A 21,338-nucleotide genomic window follows, 5' to 3' on the forward strand; every position below is an offset into this window, starting at 1 on the left:
AAAGTATTAGTACAGTAGGACAAGAAGAGGGTGACCTGACAAGACAGGCTTAATAGAGGTGACCTTTACAGCAAGTTTGACTGTATTTGGAAAGAAGAGTAGATTTTTTAATAAAAAAAAGTAGTGTGGAGATTTGGACAATGAAATTTTAAGTTAATAGAAAGTGATGTGTAGATTTAATTTTTGGAAAATATTGTTTTTGTAATAAAATGGCATATAAGAAGACAGAATGACAAAACAATAGTATTCTGATGAGTAATTTATTAAAAATATTTTATGCTCAGAAAAAAAATATGCTTCATTGTTTTTATAATGGTATTAACTGTTGTTTTGTGGTAGGTTATATTTCTGTTTTCTTTTTATTTCTTTTTGGCTCTGTTATGTGGTGAGTGATTTTTTAATCTTTTAGTTTATGTCAAGATATTTTCATAAATTTTAACATTCTTTTCAGCTGCATGAAAGTTGGAAATTTCACAAACCTAGGATTGCTTCTTATTGGCTAGTGAAATTAGATTCTATAAAACGGAGAAAGGTATGTCCTGATTTCAATTTTATTAAATACAAATAAGGTCACCTTTGCACAACATCCTTTGTCAGGTTTGAAATATACACAAAATATACATATTACACTAAATCTATTGATGTGTACTGTGTGAGTTCTATTAGTTTGGTACTTTGAATCTTATGTCTTTATATTAGTTGTTTTTATATGACCGCAAAAAAATTTTTGGGATCGTATAATGGTATGATGTCATTGTCGTCGTCTGCGTCATCGTCCGAAGACACATTGGTTTCCGGACAATAACTTTAGTTTAAGTGAATGGATCTCTATGAATTTTTTTAAGAAGGTTTAATACCACAAAAGGAAGGTTGGGATTGATTTTGGGGATAATGGTCCCAATGGTTTAGGAATTAGGGGCCCAAAAGGGCCCAAAACAAGCATTTTTCTAGTTTCAGGATAATAACTTGTGTATAATTATTTCGGTTGCTCTGAAATTGTACCACAATGTTTAATACCACAAGTAGAAGGTTGGGATTTATTTTAGGGGTTATGGGGCCAACAGTTTAGGAATTAAGGGCCAAAAAGGGGCCAAAAACAAGCATTTTTCTAGTTTCCAGACAATAACTTGTGTGTAAGTGTATGGATCTCTCTGACATTGTACCACAAGGTTCCATATAACAAAGGGAAAGCTGTGATTGAGTTTGGGGTTAATTGCCCCAAACATGTAGGAATAAGGGGCCAAAAAAGGGCCAAAAACAAGCATTTTTCTAGTTTCCAGACAATAACTTGTGTGTAAGTGTATGGATCTCTTTGAAATTGTACTACAATGTTCCATACTACAAAGGAAAGGCTGGGATTGAATTTTGGGGTTATTGGTCCAAGGGGGGTTTCAAAAAGTGTGGGGGGGGGGGGTTCCAATTTTTTAAAAGGGATTCATATTTTTTTTTCAAAATTTTTCAAATTTAGAATTTTTGAAATGTTCCAAGAAGAAATCTTCAATTTCACAGTATTGCGCAATAGATTTGTAAGATCTTTGACCACATTTATTTTGTGTCAGAAACCTATATTATGTCAAAAATTTGATCACAATCCAAATTCAGAAAGTATCAAGCTTGAATATTGTGTCCAAATTTGCCCAAACTGTTCAGTGTTCGACATCTGCAGTCGTATCAGGCTGCGCTCAGCGAAGCATTTTATTGTGCTTTTTATTCTGCAAATCTTACAAGTCAAGCATTTGTTGGTTGCTGTTTAATTGGTTGTTTTTTCATATCTCTGATACTTATTTATGAAATCTCAGGCAATTCAGGTACTGTGAAAATACTTTTATTCTTTGGATTATAGTTGTTGTCCATTGTATGGTTATTCAGTACTGAACAAAGTGCATATTTTCAATCAAAACTTAAAAACCCATGAAGAAATGATAATTGGAAGCCACAAATAACAGTAAACTAATGTAGAAATGTATCAAATAGAATTACGGAAAAATTAAAGTTGTAAGAAAAAAATATTTAAAGATATTTAATAAAAAGGATTACTTCTCAATAAGATCATATTCAAATTTCATAAAACTGAAATAATATTTTGAAATTTTCCACAGGTGATAGACATTGTAAGATCTAATGTCAGAGCAGTGTTACAGAGAACATGGAGAGTGAGTGATGTTGATAATCTCAGAATTTATAGAATATTTAGTCGTGTATTCAGTCGTCTGCTCTGGAGTCATGGACAGGGGCTCTGGAACTGCTTCTCTTCTTCCAAGTAAGTATATTCTAAAGTCCTTTAATATCAAGATTTACAGAATATTAAGTCTTAGTCATTTCATCAGTTTTCAAGTCATCTTCATTGAAATAGACTGGAATTGCTTTCCTGATCTGAAAAAAAAAAAAAATCTTTTATTTGTATATGTATTACAATTGAAAATTTTCATTAATGATTACATTTACATTCGTAAAACTAAGAAACAAAAAGAATATGTTTTATAATCTCAAAATTTTCAGATTTTAAGAAATAAATGTACCTGGGTTACCTCAACCTACAAGATGTATTTGAATATGATTAAGAAACATTTCAAACAGGAATTTTCCAGAATTTCTACACAGTTTTCTTTAAACCCTTTTGTAAATCATTAAATGGAAAAAATATTGGTGAAAATGAATACTGGAATAATTTGTTGATTTCAGTGGCCCAGCTGGTTGGGAAACAATATTCAGCAAGAGCACAGAAAATATAAGCGAATCAGATATGAACTGTTGTCGTAGAATCGTGCAACTGTGCAGGGATTGTCTCCTCATTGTATATCAGTTTGCTGCAGAGGCAAAGAATACATCACAGAGTACCACTAGTCATTCAGACACTGAGCCTTCGGGGTAATTAAAGGTGATGTAAGAATATTATACACTAACTAATGATGTGCACTAATGTTGGATGTATATATATATATGTGTGGGGAGTGGTTTTAAATCCTGCTAATTAATAATGAGATAAGCTCATTGCTTGAGTGAGAAAAGAGTTTGTTTCTGCTTTGTATTACATTGACTTATGATAAAAAATGTTAATTGCTAGGTTGGACGAAGTTTAAATCCTACTTACAGCATGTTAAATGACTGTTAGTTCAACAGGCAAGGAACTTTTGGAATCCTGCTTTGTTTAATCAAATTAAATCGAAAACCTTCAGTTCTCAATTCAAAGCCTTTTATATTTCTTTGCAAATTTTGTAGATGGTGTAGCCAATTTTCATCAGAATTTCAAAGGAAGGTTCTCCTTTCGTGTAATCAACAGCTCTCCAGTTTCCACACCGAGCTTTTGCATCTCTTTTTGTGTTCACATACAGATCATGTTATGTAGATTTTATGAGACTTTATTCACGTGTACAAAAGTTCGGGAGAAAGGGACAACTAGGAAAACATTTTGTTTCTGAGACTTAGACTTTTTTTTCTTTACATAATGAAGAAAATCTTAGGTTTTAATTACTTTAGATGGAAATGTATTTAAAAACAATGGGCTTATGGTACTCTTTGGAAATTTGTATACAATGAAAAAATAGTGCCATGAAATTAAGGCTGGAATGATTATTTGAAGAAGAAAACAATTTAAATGAACAATCTGTATGAAAAAGTTCTTATGTTGACTTAGGTGATTCCATGTTTGCACACCATTCACAGCAGACTAGACCCCTCCCCAATCCCATATCAAGATGTGGTTACAAGACGTGATGTCCGTGGGGTCCTATTTCTAAACCCAGGTACACTGGGAGAAGTTAACAAATTGAAAGCCATATGTATTTGACCTAAACAAGCAGTGTTAAGTAATACACACAATTGTAATAGACTGCAGGTCTCTGTCATGGTCAGTATGAATTGGAATAACAGAGATTCAATAAATTGAGCAATTTGGCCTAACCATTTAGGTCTCCATGGTTCTATCCTGATTTTCTGTAGTTAATATAACAACTCAAGTATTAATAAAGTGACTTCAATGAATATTATGGACTTGTGAACAATTGCATGTATTTAACAGGAAGTATTGCTTTAGCTGGGAACTAATATGTGCATGTCATTTTTATATGTGTTAGTGTGTGATATTCTTAATAACACCATGTATTTTAAGTTTGTGTGTATAAAATAGATTGTTTACTGTAAATGATGACCATTCATGTACTATAACTGAGCTTATTAGGCCACATCAAGATAATTGTGGCTAGTTACAACTTAGTTGAGGAATTATTGGACTTTAACATTGGCTCTGTTGAAGTATAGTTGGTGCCTGGTTACAACTTAATTGAGGTAAAATTGGAAGTTAACCTTGGCTCTGTTGAAATATAGTTGGTGGCTGGTTACAACTTAGTTGTGGTAAAATTGGAAGTTAACCTTGGCTCTGTTGAAGTTTAGTTCATGGCTAGTTATGACATAGTTGAGGTAAAATTGGAAGTTAACCTTGGCTCTGTTGAAGTATAGTTAGTGGCTGGTTACAACTTAATTGAGGTAAAGTTCGACTTTAAGATTGGCTCTGTTGAAATATAGTTGGTGGCTAGTTACGATATAGTTGAGGTATAATTGGAAGTTAACCTTGGCTCTGTTGAAGTATAGTTGGTGGCTAGTTATGACATAGCTGAGGTAAAATTGGAAGTTAACCTTGGCTCTGTTGAAGTACATTTGGTGGCTAGTTATGACATAGTTAAGGTATAATTGTGTTTGACTCTGACTTCATTGAGATATAATCTGAGATTAACATTGACAAAGTCTTGGAATCATCAAGTCTTTTTTTTGTTTAAGGTTAATGGGATACAAGTTTAGCATCGACTCTAGTTTTTTCTATTGACTCTGTTTGAGTATATTTGGAGGTAAACATTGATTATATTTTGGTATAGTTGTAGGTTTGGATATATTCTGTTAGTTTATGATTGGAGGTAAAACTTGTTTGAGTATATTTGGAGGTTATTATTATCACTGTGGAAGTTAAGATTGACTGTGATGCGATTAATTCTGACAATAATAGCTCCAACCGGTTATTTTGCTTTCAAATTTTACATGTAAATTTCTTATAAATGTTTATTTTGTGAAAATTATGAAAAAGCAAGTTACAGACAATATTTTTTGAATTCACAGTATTATATGATATTTAATAGTAATACCATTTTTCATTTTATTTTTCAGACTAGGTAGAGAGAAACCAATATCATTAGTTCCTCCTAACACCCAGACAATGAGCCAGCGCTACTCAAAACTTTATCGTGGGGAAGCATCATGACAAAACGACTGGTACCTGACGCAGTGCAATGTTATTCTTGGAACCAGTATGATCATTTCAGATTATTAAGTTTTTTGTTATCAATTATTTTAAAACAGCTGCTTTTTATTGCTATAGATTATTCAATCATCGCTTTATTATTCACTTTTATTGTGTGAATGATCTTAAGAACTTTTTTACTTGTACTTTTTAAAATTCAGTTTCAAAATTTTACCAAGCAGCATGACAGAAGATACTTCCCTGTTTTTAATTCTCAGGACAATGTTGATGCATGTTTTACCAATAGAAAAATATTATTTGTGTAAGATACATTTATTAGATGTTGAATGGAGGCTTCAGAGATTGACTTGTTTAAAGTAACTTTAAAACACTTCATACATTTTGAGACTTTTTTTGGTAGTGTTTTTATTCATTCTGACAATAGGCAGCTTGACTGCTGTGACAGACAGGGGACCATTCTGAAGTCTCAATTTAATTTCGTTGTTGTTTTATGAATTACTCTTATTGATGACAAAGACCGTCCATTTATAATCACTGTGATAACCTATTTAAGCTGATATGATTTTGATATTTATTGAGATTTTTACTATTCCATCCAATAATTTTAAACCATGTTTAGTCTTTCATTTTAAGATTCAATTATGTAATAATATTTAATATTGATAGTGCTATTTTTATGTAGTCAGCATTTTTGTAAATGTTTACACTTGTTAATTTTGATGTAATGTTATGTCTTCAACTCTTGGATTGTCAGGTAACAATGGGAATAATCATTCAGACAGTGTTTAAAAAAATTTGTCTCATTATGAATGGAACAAGATGGAAAGACCATACTTATGAAACCCTTTTTAAATATTAATTTCTTTCATTCATTTTAAACTGGTTGATTGTGCCATATCTGTTACTGACATTCTGTTTGAATATTTTAAAAGTTATATTTTGAAATTATATAAGTGTAAGCAAATTTTTTTTTATTGTATTTTTATAACAAACCAAATATTTTTGAGTAAAAGTATGTAAACACTGCAGGCAATTACAAAGATGTGATATATTGTCATGTACAGTAGTATCCAGATGTTATGTATAGAAATGTTTCATATATTCTATTACTTTGTGATATTTTTCTTTTATAATATATTTTATGTATTTATATATGTCATCATTTTATCATTTTTACAAGAACTTAATTAAAAAAATCGTTATTGATATGTTGAAATTTCCTCATTTTAAAGTGGAAGAAAATGATCATAAAAAGTACAGCTTACCAAACATTTCAGTAGGCTTCAAATTTTATTTCACTTGCTGTTTTAAATGTGAAAAAAAAAAATAATGATGAAGAGAGACTTTAACTTTCCCTCATTCAAGTTATAAGTTGATTTTTGTTAGCTGGCAACTATGATATTCAATTTGAATTTTCTAGAGCTACCAGATATTTAAACAAATCGATTTAAACTTCTCTTATGAGAATCACCCGTTTTAGGACTTATAACAATTACATCTCTGTGGTTTTTATAAAATTCACCTGTTCTGAGGTACCGATTGTTTTGAAAGACCACTATGTTAGTTGCAGAAGGGATGTCTTCCATTGTAAACATTAAGAATAGATCAGTTTTTATACGCCCGTCAAATTTTTGACGGGACATATTATGGTATACAAATGTCTGGCGTCCGTCCGTCTGTCTGTCTGTCTGTCAGTCTGTCTGTCCGTCTGCCCGTCTGTCCGTCTGTCTGTCTGTCTGTCCGTCTGTCTGTCTGTCCGTCTGTCTGTCCGGCGTAAACATGTCGCATCGTAACTTGAGAATGACTTATCCAAATTTCATGAAACTTAACATAGTTGTTTCTTATGATGGTCAAACGATCTGTATACTTTTTGGTGAAAATAAGATTAAAACTTTTTAGGGGACTTAGTAACTAAAACAGGTGTGTGTTTTTTTTCACATGTCGCGCCGTATCTCAAAAACAGTTTATGATTATTGCTTAAAACTTTACACACTTCTTAGTTATATTAATCTTAAGATCTGTATACTTTTTGGTGATGATTCAAAATTTTATTTTAGAGATATTGAGTATTTCGTTAAAAAAGGGGGAGGGGTTTTTCACATGTCGCACCGTATCTCAAAAACGATTTATGATTATTGCTTAAAACTTTACACACTTCTTAGTTATATTAACCTTAAGATCTGTATACTTTTTGGTGATTATTCAAAATTTTATTTTTGAGTTATTGAGTATTTCGTTAAAAAAGGGGGAGGGGTTTTTCACATGTCGCACCGTATCTCAAAAACGATTTATGATTATTGCTTAAAACTTTACACACTTCTTAGTTATATTAACCTTAAGATCTGTATACTTTTTGGTGATTATTCAAAATTTTATTTTTGAGTTATTGAGTATTTCGTTAAAAAAGGGGGAGGGGTTTTTCACATGTAGCACCGTATCTCAAAAACGATTTATGATTATTGCTTAAAACTTTACACACTTCTTAGTTATATTAACCTTAAGATCTGTATACTTTTTGGTGATTATTCAAAATTTTATTTTTGAGTTATTGAGTATTTTGTAAAAAAAGGGGGAGGGGTTTTTCACATGTCGCACCGTATCTCAAAAACGATTTATGGTTATTGCTTAAAACTTTACACACTTCTTAGTTATATTAATCTTAAGATCTGTATACTTTTTGGTTTTGATTCAAAATTTTATTTTAGAGATATTGAGTTTTTTGTAAAAAAAAAAGGGGGTTTTCGCATGTCACGCCATATGTCAGAAACTATTTATGCTTATTGCATAAAAATTCACACACAAGAGGCCGGGCGTATCATGCGCTCATGGCGCAGCTGTTGATTGAAGTATGATTCACTTTAGAAAAGACCTTAGGTATTTGTAGCTACACAGTAAATCAGTGTTAAACAATTACCTTGCAAGTGGTCTGTTCAACTTGAATTTTATGTTTAAACGATTGTTAAGTTCATTAATGTATTGAAATCAATATAGCTGTGGTACAGGAGCTTGCTTCCTTAGATTTATATTTTTCACCTGAGCATTTGTGGTTTCAATACCAAACATTTTTTTAAACAGTTCTTGTTAATATATACTGAAAAATACCTCCACATGGAAGATATTAACATTTGAAATATTCATTTGTTATCTCCCTTTATTTATAAGTTTTCTTCAATGCTATCTGTAGAATGAATTTCTCTATTAATATGGCTTATTTGAGTCGTTATTAATATTATAGATAAATTCTTGAATATCATAATCTGAATGGCAAAAATATTAAGATCTTCAAACTGTTTCAAGCAATCATTCTTTATGTTAATTTATTTGCAAGCTTCCATAGCTTTATTTTTTTTCTCAAGTTTTTCTTCTAGTCATGATGTGAAATACTTTTCATCTCTTTTCTGTTGTTGCACAATCTATCTTTTGATTGAATTTCAGGATACAATATGTTATTGTCTTGATTGTAAACAAGTTTTTTTCCTGTCTTTTACCTTTACTAAAAGTCTTTTTTATTTGCTTATTTTGATAAATCTTTCAAATTAAGTAGTACTGCCATTTTCACTGAATAATAGTAAAATATGTACTAGCAAATATTTATAGTTTATAATTTATTTTCATAAAAGCTTTAATTATGCCAGATTCATGCATGATATTGTTTTGTTTAACTGTGATATATGAGTATTTATGAATCCATTCATTCTTGAAAATATTCTTACAATTAATCTTTATCAGTGAGAAGCTTTGATTTATATTATTTTTGTCATTACTGTGAATTCAAGAAAACCTCATGTTGGAAAAAAGAAACCTCCTCTTTTAGTTTCTGTCGAGGTTTAAAAGAATTTTTTTCCATTATATTGGTATGAGTGTAGAATATATATGCATTAGGGCAATGGCTTTTAAGAATGCTTGAGAAGTAAACTAGGAACAATAAATAAATAAATATATGTCAAACAGACTCGTATAAGTATAAATACATTGATAGTTATATGTTATACAAAATGTTTTGGTGTTAAATTTTCAAAGATTATTCCTTGTGTAGAACTGTTTTAATGAAGCCCACAAATAATACTTTTGCTCCTGACCTATTTTTTTTCACGAATGAAATACTGTAAATTCAGAAATTATTGGGTGCATTTATTATTGCGATTTTTGAAAACTGGACAAAAATGCGAGATTAATTATTGCGATGTCAGGAAAATCTGCATACAGATATATGTATCAGATATAAGAATGCGAGTTCTTATTATTGCGATACTCACTCAGTCTTATTATTCGCATTAATAAAAACCTCACAATAATTTCTAAGTTTACAGTAATTGAATTTTGTTATATATTATTTGACATTTTAATGCTGTTGTCTTTGTTAAATTTCAATAAATATTCCTCAATTATTGCGTTTTGCAATTTAATTTTATTTCATTACACCAAATTTACAACTCTAAGGGGAGATAAATGCATGTTTGATATGTGATATTTTTTGAATGATTTTGTTAGTATTATTATAAATGCACTGTGATAATATTTTCATTATAGTTAATAGCTTTTGTGAATCCAGTTTTAAATGTAGAATCTTGCAATGTATTTTCCTAAAAAGAATAAATGATACTGACTAGTATATCACTCTTATTGTGACATATGTCCAGATTCTGTTGTCTGGTGTCGTCTGCATTACACTTTATAACTCCCTAACTCCATGAAAACAGCATGACAGAATTCAACCAAACTTGCACACATTCTTCTACAGGACATGAGGTTGTACACAAACTTTTTAGAATTTTTATCTGACTGGTTTTTGGGTTTTCGTTACCCAAACCATAGACCAATTCCTGCTTATATCAGTTTGTTAATTCACATGAAAAGGTTGACAGAATTCAACCAACTTGCACATATTCTTCTACAGGACCAGAATTTATGCAAATGTTTTGAGCTCAACTGGTCCAAAGGGCTAGTGTGAGCTATTTCCATCACTCTTGGCATCTATTATCTGTTGTCTCCTTTGTTGTTTGTTAATTTTTACTGCCTAGAATTTTCTACTGGACCAATTGAAATCCAAAGTTGGCCACAATCACCATTGATATTAAAAGATATGTATATGATCCTGCCTGCTGACTAACATGGCAGACGCTGCTACAAGATGAACGGGGAAAATGTCTATTGTCTTGAAGACGTTAAAGTTAGAAAAAACCTGAAAATTATCAGAATGTCAATTTTTACCTACTGTCTATTTTATCAAAAATTTTCAGGTGATAAATTTTGGGAGTTGTTGCCTTAAATGATGATTTTTACCACTCTTTGACATTATTGCCTATTATTTTGAAGCTATGATAAGAAAGAGAAAAACTTTCTTTAAATATCAATAATGATCAGCAAAACTATATATTCAAATAAGTCAACATGACTGAATTGGTCAGTCGACTCCATGTAGGAGTTTTGGGCCTTACATGATGATTTTTACCACTTTTTTTTTCCGTTTTTGCCTATTATCTTGAAAACTGGAATAGGTAGAGAGAAACGAGAAAAGCAGAAACGATCACACATATGTCAACATGGCAGAAATTATCAATTGACTACTTCAAGGAGTTAATGCCCTTTATTAATGATTTGTACCTATTTTTGGCAAAACGTATAGTAGTAAAAAAAAAACTTAACAGCAAAAATAATTAGCAAGACATGATTTCCAAAAAGGAATGCATAGCCAAAATTGTCATTGGATTCCCGTTAGTCGTTTTCACCCTTACAGTACATTTTGTATCCTTTTTCTTCGTTTTTGGTAAAAGCTATGTACCACAATATCAATAGAAACTTAAGACAGCATCTGACCGTGCGAGACCCACATGGTCTCCCCTAGTAGTAAGACTGCAAAAATGACTTTTTTTGTATAGAGGTCAACAATACAGAAATTGTCGGTCAACTTCTTTCCGGAGTTATTGCTCTAGAATGAAGATTTTTACAGAATTTTATAGGCTTTGAGCAAAAAGTTTAGTTTAGTACATAAAGATAAAACTATATATGCAGAAAAAATACAGATTTAAACTGTACAGTAAAAATGATCAGCAATACAAGATCAACAAAGTCCTGAATTAAATTCTAATCTACAATGTTTGAAAGTGGCCATTGATGATGATGCACATAAGATACAGTTGAGCGACACAGACTCTTTAGAGCCTCTAGATTAATTTTAAATCTGTTTGATTTTTTGGGCTTACCATACCAAACCATGGACTTTACAAATTATTGCTGATTTTATAAGCAGACCCTTGACAGACTCAAGTTGAAGGCCGTACGGTGACCTATAGCTGTTAATTTCTGTGTCATTTGGTCTTTTTTTTTATTTAAAGAGTTTATTTATTTATTGTTAAGTTGAAAAAAAACTATGTAGATCTGAAGGAAAACTCAGGCTGCTAACAAACACAGAATATGAATGGACAGTGCCTAAATTTCAATTTGTATTAAACTTTAGATGTCCTATTTTGCAAATGTAAGCAAGTCTTTAAAATTCTATCCATATCCTTAGACTATGATCATGGTTGCAGCAGTTAATTTGAATCTTTGGTATTGTACAAACTGGTTTTTAACAATTTAAAATGGGAAACGTTTGCAGTCTGTCGTTTGTCATATGAAAAGACACTGCATAAATCTATTACACATAAATTGAATTTCAGACCTAGGCCTGTACCCACATTTTTTTTGGAGAGTGCAAATTTTCTTTGGGCAAGATGTTTTGGGGTCTACTGAGTGTTATACCCTAGATGACTTGTTCATTTATGCATTTGATATGCAACTATTTCCACATTTTTAGTGAATTGTTCAATTGGTTTATGATTAGTAACAACATTTTTTGACACTGAAAAAGCACCTCTTTTGTGTAAAACAAGACTTACAAATGGTATTTGCTGCTTCGAATAGAAACCAAAAATGTAGCAGTTAGGAGTAAGAGCAAAGACTGATCAATTTGGAGTCAGAATAATTTGTCCAAAGAAAGGAAATGTGTCTTCCTGTGACTATTATCTTGTATAAGTCAGCTTGTTAAATTAAATCAAAGTATTGGACTAGTACAAAGCAGGTAATCTTCATACCACATTAATATCTAGGCTTATATATATATATGAAATACTTGCAGCAGGATGTCAGGCAAACAATCAATTGAACAATCTGACTGGAAATAATGTAACAACCTTTACTCAAGTCATTTATATTTTTCTTGCAGATCCCCTCAACCACCTCCATTCAACCCAACAATATAAAAATATTTGGTATAACAATGATGCTGATAAAAGGGAAACCCAGTTTGCTGTCATTTTGACATCCTCTTGTTATGTTACATCAGTGCTCACATTTAATGGGTGTTTAGCTATATTATCATTCTAATAACAAGGCTTACATTAAAAAATATGTCAAACTTTAAAAAAATTCTTGGTTTGAAGTATTTCTGGAGTTATCTCCCTTATAACAACTGACACCTGAGTGACCTGAAGTATGTTTATGTTTATATGCTTAAGCAAATTGCTGTGAAATTTAATAAGAAATGTTACAGTAAACATGCAAACTTTGTAACAGATTGTTTACAGTATCTAGATATTTTTTCGATATAATTGTCCAGTTTGTGTTAAGAGATACACCTACAAAGGTAAACAGGTGACAACTTGATTAGAAATTCTTAACGTCCAGGTAACTGTTCATATCACACAACAATGCATTCTTCCTTGTTTAATAACAAACCTCTTCAGTCTTGTCCATCAAATTATAAAGTAGTGCTTGAGAAATAAATATCCCACATAACTGAAAAAGATGGAACTTTAAAATTACTAGAACTGTAAAATATCTAGGCAACTAACAAAAAGAAAAACACTACAAAAATGTTCACTTGGCTTTTATATTATGAAAATCCACTTATTCATAATCACATATTGCTTAAGCACATTTCAATTGTTTTATGAATTGATATATCCCCATGCCACAAGCAGGATGAGTATTTATTTCTCTGCATTTCAAGTAATCATCAGTTATCATTTTATCTTGTCAGCAGCTGCATGATTACACATATTTCATAGGGACAAGGGCAAGACTTTAAAGAAATTATTGGGGCTAAATTTTCAAATTCAATTATCATATATGAAGTTGTTATGATCACAACATTGAAAGAAATGGAAAAAAAAATGTTAGCATTTCTGAGGTTACAATAACAGTCAAGGGTCCCTTTATTTTTTTGTCTTTGTGTACTTTTTTTTATCTCACTTTTGCGTGTGTATCTTTCCTCTGTATTTGCATAACAATTTAACTTTTGATAAGATTATGGAGTAATGATGTTAAAATAGTTAGAATTTTGAGGCAATAAAAATGTCTAAAATAGGGATTCTATTAATTCAAAGTTACCTTAGTGTCTTATTTGTATAAAGCTTTATATTTCAGGCCTTATAGGAGATGGAGAATCCATGTCTTGTATACATATCTAATATTACAGTCCGCCATATATCAATTTTCCTCGACTTCATTTTCGTAGGTCTTTTACTGCAATTTTTCAATCACCTGATCTTTTCATTAACTATGAGTAATAGGTCATCTTAATAGTTGGCCTATATAATTATTGTAGTTGTACCTGTCAGTCAGACAGGATTTGCCTGTCCTTCATTTCATTTTTTTGTGGTTCATTTATCACTATTATGTTTTCCGATACCTGTAGTACCTGTAGTAAGACATTGATCTCAAAGAGATTCAACAAACAATTTAAGTTATTATTAGTCAAACATGCAAGACATTATGAAAAGTAAAATTGATATAATTTGAAGTTGATGGTTTTTGTTGTCTTGCTTGCAATAAATAGGTATAGGGATGCTTATTCTTTAACAGGTGCAATAGGCATAAACTAATGTATAAAGCTATATATCTTAAAAGGTAAAATGGCTATATACATTTCTTGTATACAGCTGCCTTATGGCCTGAAGTTTTGTTCTGGCACATCTTTGTTGTCCATGACCTTATTTTCATGGTTCAGTCACAGCATTTATTTTTATCAAGTGATTTTTGTCTCGCCTGCAACAAAAGTTGCAGAATGCGAGACATAGGTATTAAAATCTGGTGGCTGAGGCGGCGACAACATAAACTATTTGTATAAAGCTTTATATTGCAAAAGGTAGAAGACCTGGATGCTTCATACCTTGTATACAGATACCTTATGTGACGAAGTTTCTGTCTGGCATATGTCCATTGTCCTTGACCTCATTTTGGTTTAGTGACTACTTGAAAAAAAAATAGTTTTTTTGTCATGTGAAATACTCCCTTATTATGAGTAATAGGATAACTATATTTGGTATATGGGTTCCTTGCAATGTCTACATGTCTGTCAGCCAGGGTTCACTTAACCTCAACCTTATTTCATGAATCAATGATCAATATTAAGTTTTTGTGGTCAAGTCCATATCTCTGATACTATAAGCAATAGGTCAAATATTTGGTTTATGGAATGATTGTAAGGTGTACATGTCCAACTGGCAGATTTCATCTGACCTTGACCTCTTTTTCATGGTTCATTGGACAATGTTTAGTTTTCGTAGTTTGGTCTTTTTCTCAGATACTATAAGAAATAGGGCCACTACCAGTATATGTAGTGTATGGAATGATTGTAAGGTGTACATGTCTGTCTGGCAGGTTTCATATAACCTTGATATAAAAATAAGGAGATGAGGTCTGATTGCCAATGAGACAACTATCCACCAAAGTTCAAATAAAGTGGATGTAAGCAATTATAGGCAACCGTATGGCCTTCAACAATGAGAAAAACCCATACCATATAGTCGGCTATAAAAGGCCCCGACACGAAAAATATGAAACAATTCAATTGAGAAAACTAATGACCTAATTTATAACAAAACAATTAATGAAAAACAAATATGACAGACATGAAACAACGACAACCACTGAATTAATTGACCTCATTTTCATGGTTCATTGGTTAATGTTAATTTTTCAACTTTTGTCAGTTTCTCAGATACTTTAATCAATAGGTCAATTATATTTGGTGTATGTAATGATTGTAAGATGTACATGTCTGTCTAGCAGGGTTCATATGACCTTGACCTCATTTTTATGGTTCATTGGTCGATGTTAAGTTTTTTTTGGTTTCGACTGTTCTTCAGGTACTATAAGCAATAGGACCACTATATTTGGTGTATAGATTGATTGTAAGGTGTACATGTCTGTCTGGCATGGTTAATCTGACCTTGACCTTATTTTCATGGATCAGCGATAATATTAATTTTATATGGTACTTGTAGTAAATCTTCATAAAACAGAATTTCAACATAAATTCAATCATAAGTAAAACAGGCAAGATATTTCAGTGTGTACGCTCTTGTTTCAGTTACCAGTTATAGGTCTATATTTTGTATAGCTTTATAGGCAAAATCAACTTTTAGTATATTATGTGACCAAAAATCTAGTCTTACTTTTTAATATTTCTTTCCAGATTTGAGGCCTTAAAAATGGACAATCAGTAAAATTGGTGGTTTCATGATGTAACTTCAGTTTTCTTTTAGCAAAAAGTCTTCATAATATTGAATATCACTTGCGGCAGGTTTATACAGATTTGGTATTACTTACCATATGGCAGGTTTTATTACTCTGGTCTTTGAAAAGTGGAAATTTGAAGAAGATGAAGAACAGCAATACACATCTTTTTTCCTTTGATAAATTGTTAATGTTCTTCTTGACTGCACCCTTATACTAAAGCCTCTTAATTGATGAACTGTCTGATGACATGAACAAGCTGTGTATTGGAACAATTATATCAATCACTTGTTACTTTAGTTACTGAAATTTGTTAAACAGCTTGTCAAAATGTTTGATCAAAACTAGACCATATTTTACGGTAGCAAGTTCATGTTTGTCAGTTAGATATTAAATATGACAAACTTTGTCAATAACTGGACCAGATTGATATGATTAAGTTTTATGTTAATGTCCATATCTTTGTTACCAAGAAAATGACCAGGTATTAACTGACCACATGTTACTTGTATTGTACATTGAATCAGTTAAGTTGATGTAGTACTGATGTAAACTGAAGCATATCTATTTTCAAAATATCTGAGTCACATGACTTTGTCTTGTACGTGTAATTGAAAGAATGCTGGTTTTATCCAAATTTGAGAATATGCTGGCTTATGATTTATTGATTGTTGCTTGATTTGAAGGCCAGTGGCAAATATTTCATGGATATTCAATTTCATTGGCTGAAAAAGTTCATCTATAGTTAATTTGTACTGATATCAGATCATCTTTTGACACATTTAGTTTTACCTCACAAGAGTACCCACTGATATGATAGCCTAACAACAGCATCTATTGATAAAGTGATAGCCTTTTATAAGAGCATAAATAGTACTAATTATGATTACGAGAACTTTTGAATGCAAGAGAAATTCAGCTGTGATTCTAACATTTGCTCATTATGGAAAACGGAATGATATTTTTTTTATGATAATGAACAGCCTATAAGTGCAGCTTCTTCTACTACCATGATTTCCAAGTATCAGTTGTGAAGTTATCATAACCATCGTACCTTTTCCTGGATTTTACGGAAAAAGTCAATTAATGAAATTTAAACCAAAAGAAAAAACACAAAATTTAATATCCATAAATTAGACGCCTATAAATCAATTCATGTAGGGAAGCGATGCAAAATGAGCTTCTTTCCCATATCTTCATATATTAAAAACTGCTTACTTTTCACTGGTTTGCTCATGAATAAATAAAAGTTAATTATAACAATTTTATTATTAATCCTGAGGTATACAGACATATAAAATGCATTTTGTGCCTGGGTATCCATAAACAAGTGTAGTATTATAAACTGAGGTATACACTATACAGATATTAAATGCAGTGTGTGCCTTGGTATCCATAAAAATATGTTGTATTATAAACTTTAACAATCATATATTAACAAACAACTAGTACAAAGAAAGAAATAATAAAATTTTTCATTTCAATTAAAAATGCTCAGCTTTTGTTAATAAATAAATTTGCCAGATTTCCCTGAGATGAAGTGTGAATGCTGTATAAATATCTATACCATTTATGGTAATATGGTCCATATATTGTATTCTTTTATGTTTTTAAATTACAAACATTTCTTATTAAAGAACTGCTTTAATATCCATTTCGTTTGAAAGTTTAATATTTATAACTGGATCGTAAATTTTTCTTATTTTGATATGTCAAACACCTGCAGATAACTTAAAAAGAAATTGAAATTAAAAAAATATAAAATTGATTGAAATAAATTATCTATTATACTCTGAGAAAACTTTTTGTGTATATCAAAGATGTAAAATATATATCAAATTAGAAGGCAGAGCAGATTTATTAGATTTGGTCATGCCGAGCGATAAATATAAACATTGTGTTTTATCATACATCAAATTTTAAATATTTCAATTTCCACAAAAGAATACTGTTCCATACATGTGAGAAAAATATCTCGAACATAATTATGCATCTGTACCAAATTAACCTAAATACCATACATAGTAAAACAAAATAGTTATAACTTTATTCTTATTTTCCAATTAATTTTATGATTAATTAAATTAACAGGAAAAAAAGGAATATAACTTCATTATTAACATCAATTTTCTACCTTTCAATTGAGATTTTTGGAAGTATTTGGAAAATTCCATTCATAAAAGCAATAACTTTTGATAATATATATATACCATTGAAGAAAATTTAAATTTATAATTCTGCTACAAGTATTTACAAAATGTGCATCTAGAAATTAGTGAATCAGATTCCATGCCATTTCAGCAATGCAAAAAGAATCAATAATTTCTTGATTTACATTTGGTAGTGACTGGTTCAGGCAGAAGAGTTATTGTACCACAATATCTATAATATGTTGTACAAGGCCATTAGTACATGAATAAATGGAAGTGTATAATTAAATGATCATCTCAAAACTTGTCTCACTAATCCCGTCCTCATCAGACTCAATGTTACTGGGACATGTGGTACTGATTGTTTCCTGTGGAAATGCACTATCTCCAGATTCACTACAATTATACCATGCAGCACTTCTTGGAGTTTCTAACACTATGGGATTTGATTCTAGTTCATAATTTTCCTCTATGATTTTTTCCTGAGATGATCGTGAGAATGTTTTTGATCTCTTACGATTAATTTTGAGATGTTTACACATGGTACACTGAGTTGAGTCTGATGCTACAGATATACGACACTTGTTAAGTTTGGCAAGCACTGTAATGGGTAACTGAAAGTCTGAGGATGAATGATCGGTACTGTATCCATCTGAATACCAATCCTCTAAGTTCTGAGCACTAATTGGTCGAAAAGATTGCAGATTTTGAACTTTTTCATTGATAATATTGTCTTTACTTTCAATTAATTTTTCCCAGCTATCAGTCAGTAGCTGTGTTTGACTTGTATTTTCACATGATAATGGATTCACGGTGTCACTCACTTCAGAATCACTTGAAGACTGAATGTTTTGTCGACTTGTCATTGATGTTGAATCGGAATCGGAATCAGATATTCCCGATTTGGGTAAAAATCTCTTATGACTGTATGTCCCTGCTGAATGAAAAGTCACAGATTTTTCACGTTTTGAATTTTTTCTGCCTTCAGATGCTGAGTCTGAGCTTGATGATATTGCCTCCCATTCAGACATTGAGTCAAGTAATGAGTCCTGCATATTTTTATAATAATTTCCCTGATACAAAGCCTTCTGGTACTGACTTACCCAGCCAGCACTGAAAGGTCTCTGAAAATATTTACTGTGCTTATTGCAGAGACTGAGTTTGCAGTTAATGCAGGAGTCTTGCACACAAACGTTGTCTTTCCCATCTGCAAATAATTTTTTGGCAGGAATGTGGAAGAAGCGATAATACATTATCATTGAGACAATGCCTATGACAAATGTGACACATGCAATGAATATGATAGTATATGTTCTCAATGAATTATCGTCTACTGCACTTAAATACCACACAATCAAAAGTACGGCATTTTCTAGGAACATAATTATATAGAAAGTAATATATCTCCACTGCGTTCTCTGGCTGTTGAAATTAATGTAACAAAATATGTAAATGTAAGCAATGAGTGTGCTGAGGAAAAATCGGTGGACTCGACTTACTCCAACTAATTCAAAAAATCCAAACACAGAGGTAAAAATACAAACCATCATTGTTAACCAGTGGAGCAAAATCACAATAAAGATCCATGATTTGTATAGTGATGCAAAAACAATTAATGATAAAATTCTGGAAATTATTTCTCCAAATCTCCAGATCAGACGAAAAATTGTTCCAGGAAAAGTTAAGACTGTGCCTTCTGCTATATCAGCTTCATTTTGTCTTCTGTAACTAGCTAAGGCCCAGCCAATAGCGCACATTGTAACAATTGTAGCAGAAATGATCAGCCAGTCAAACAAGTTATATTTCACTATTAAATACACTTGCATTCCAAATATAGGCAAACTGGCTGAAAACGTATAAAACAGTCTTAATATGCACAAGTCTGCTAGATCACGTTTCTTCCATTTTATTTCATCTTCTGTTATCAAGCGAATGTGTCGCCACACAAATCCCAGCTGAAACACATGAAGCATTGCTGTTCCGAAAGCTTGAAATGTTGTCAAATGTTCTCCTCTTTTATGGAGCAGTAGTAAAGCAGACACTAACTGGACTGTTACCATTGGTAACAGCATCAGTCCCAGCATGATTGTAAACCACGTTCTTTTAGTGCTATCATCATATAAATGTACCACAAACATTGCATTTAATACAACTTCACCAACATGGAGAATTAACGAAAATACTATGTAAATCCCAAAACATACGGTCAAACAGGTAGAAGCCATTTTGTTGTTTCAATTAATATTTGCTCGAACAAAACTATTAATGATTCATCTGTTCATTACTATAGATTTAAATACTATAATCTTTGGCTTAGCACGTATTTGTTGTTTCCGTCTTACTGAATAGCCAAGTCAATCTACATGTGAACATTATCAGATTCAATCTTTATTTATTAACACCAGTTCAGTCAGAAAGATTTCACAGATGACATCTCAAAGAATCATCAAATATTACCACCATTTTATACATTCCATAAAACTACATCTATTCACAACTTTGATCCAAACCTGTCGTTTATGGCTCTATGGTCACACACATTCATCAAGAGAGTGAACTTACTGATCCATGCTTAACTTGTGTCCCAATGGATTCTGACCTCTATACAAATCTTTTCTTTTCAATTGAATAGATTTCTAAATCGAAGCGGATGTAGATTTAAACAATTTTGTTAAGGTCCTGATTTAGTTTCTGATGTTGATGAGATAATTTTTTCCATTTTTATTTCAGTGTGCCTGTATTAAGTATCAATTTCTTATCTCCTTTAATGCTACAACTACCTGAAATAAGAAAACAAGAGATAAATCATTCTAGTACATATAATATCCAAACAGCTTATATCTAGTTCAATGATGTGGAAGACAGTTCTAAATACACCATAACAATAGATCTGAAAAATTTATTTCTAGTCCTTTCAAAAAAACTTGCAGTAAGGGGAATCAACTCATCTAAAGAAGGTTATACATTTTAGAAGTACTATGTAGAGAAAGTCATATATAAACTATAATATATATAATTTATGATTCTGTTAATTATGCCCCCACCGTAGCAGAGGGAGCATTAAGTGTTACCTTTGTCCGTCCGTCCCGAACGTCCCAAATGTCCGTCCTGTAAATTGGTCTCCGTTCTTTAACTTTGGTTTGCCTCAATCAAATGTTATAAAACTTATACACAATGCTTATTTCCACAAAACACAGATCAAGTTCGAAATTGGGTGGTGTCACTTTTACCGTTCATGAGTTATGCCCCTTTATAAACATAAAAATTGCTAATTTTTTTGTTTCCGTTCTCTAACTTTAGTTTGCCTCAACCAAATGTTATAAAACTTATACACAATGCTTATAACCACAAAACACAGATCAAGTTCGAAATTGGGTGGCGTCACTTTTATCATTCATGAGTTATGCCCCTTTATAAACATACAAATTCCTGAATTTTTC

At 31.4% G+C, this 21,338-nt stretch overlaps 3 protein-coding genes and 1 long non-coding RNA gene across 12 annotated transcripts in view; 2 read left to right on the forward strand and 2 right to left on the reverse strand.

Moving 5' to 3' along the window:
• The window catches only part of LOC127735435 (uncharacterized), a 54,758-nt gene extending 53,112 nt beyond the window's left edge, over positions 1-1,646 (reverse strand). Inside the window, exon 1 of the long non-coding RNA XR_007998420.1 lies at positions 1,564-1,646. This is a non-coding gene — a long non-coding RNA (uncharacterized LOC127735435). The remainder of the gene's footprint in view (positions 1-1,563) is intronic.
• Positions 1-9,860, forward strand: part of LOC127735138 (tubulin polyglutamylase TTLL7-like) — a 45,496-nt gene extending 35,636 nt beyond the window's left edge. For 2 of the 3 annotated variants that reach the window (XM_052245230.1, XM_052245233.1), the window contains exons 15-18: positions 452-532; positions 2,100-2,260; positions 2,683-2,868; positions 5,155-9,860. In XM_052245230.1, coding sequence (XP_052101190.1) covers positions 452-532; positions 2,100-2,260; positions 2,683-2,868; positions 5,155-5,248 — 522 coding nt within the window. In that variant the 3' untranslated portion in view covers positions 5,249-9,860. Of the gene's footprint in view, positions 1-451; positions 533-2,099; positions 2,261-2,682; positions 2,879-5,154 lie in introns of all 3 variants that reach the window. The other variant, XM_052245242.1, reaches the window with a different exon arrangement.
• LOC127735389 (transcription factor BTF3 homolog 4-like) overlaps positions 1-21,338 on the forward strand; it is a 198,597-nt gene that overhangs the window by 79,010 nt on the left and 98,249 nt on the right. The gene's annotated exons all lie outside the window — the stretch shown is intronic.
• The window catches only part of LOC127735163 (uncharacterized), a 30,557-nt gene continuing 26,217 nt past the window's right edge, over positions 16,999-21,338 (reverse strand). For 4 of the 7 annotated variants that reach the window (XM_052245275.1, XM_052245279.1, XM_052245269.1 and 1 more), the window contains one exon: positions 16,999-20,678. In XM_052245275.1, coding sequence (XP_052101235.1) covers positions 18,183-20,123 — 1,941 coding nt within the window. In that variant the 5' untranslated portion in view covers positions 20,124-20,678 and the 3' untranslated portion in view covers positions 16,999-18,182. The remainder of the gene's footprint in view (positions 20,679-21,338) is intronic. The other 3 variants (XM_052245273.1, XM_052245306.1, XM_052245297.1) reach the window with 1 other exon arrangement.

The sequence above is a fragment of the Mytilus californianus genome, unplaced genomic scaffold (genome assembly GCF_021869535.1).
Source record: "Mytilus californianus isolate M0D057914Y unplaced genomic scaffold, xbMytCali1.0.p SCAF_1, whole genome shotgun sequence".
Classification (NCBI taxonomy): Eukaryota; Metazoa; Mollusca; class Bivalvia; order Mytilida; family Mytilidae; genus Mytilus; species Mytilus californianus.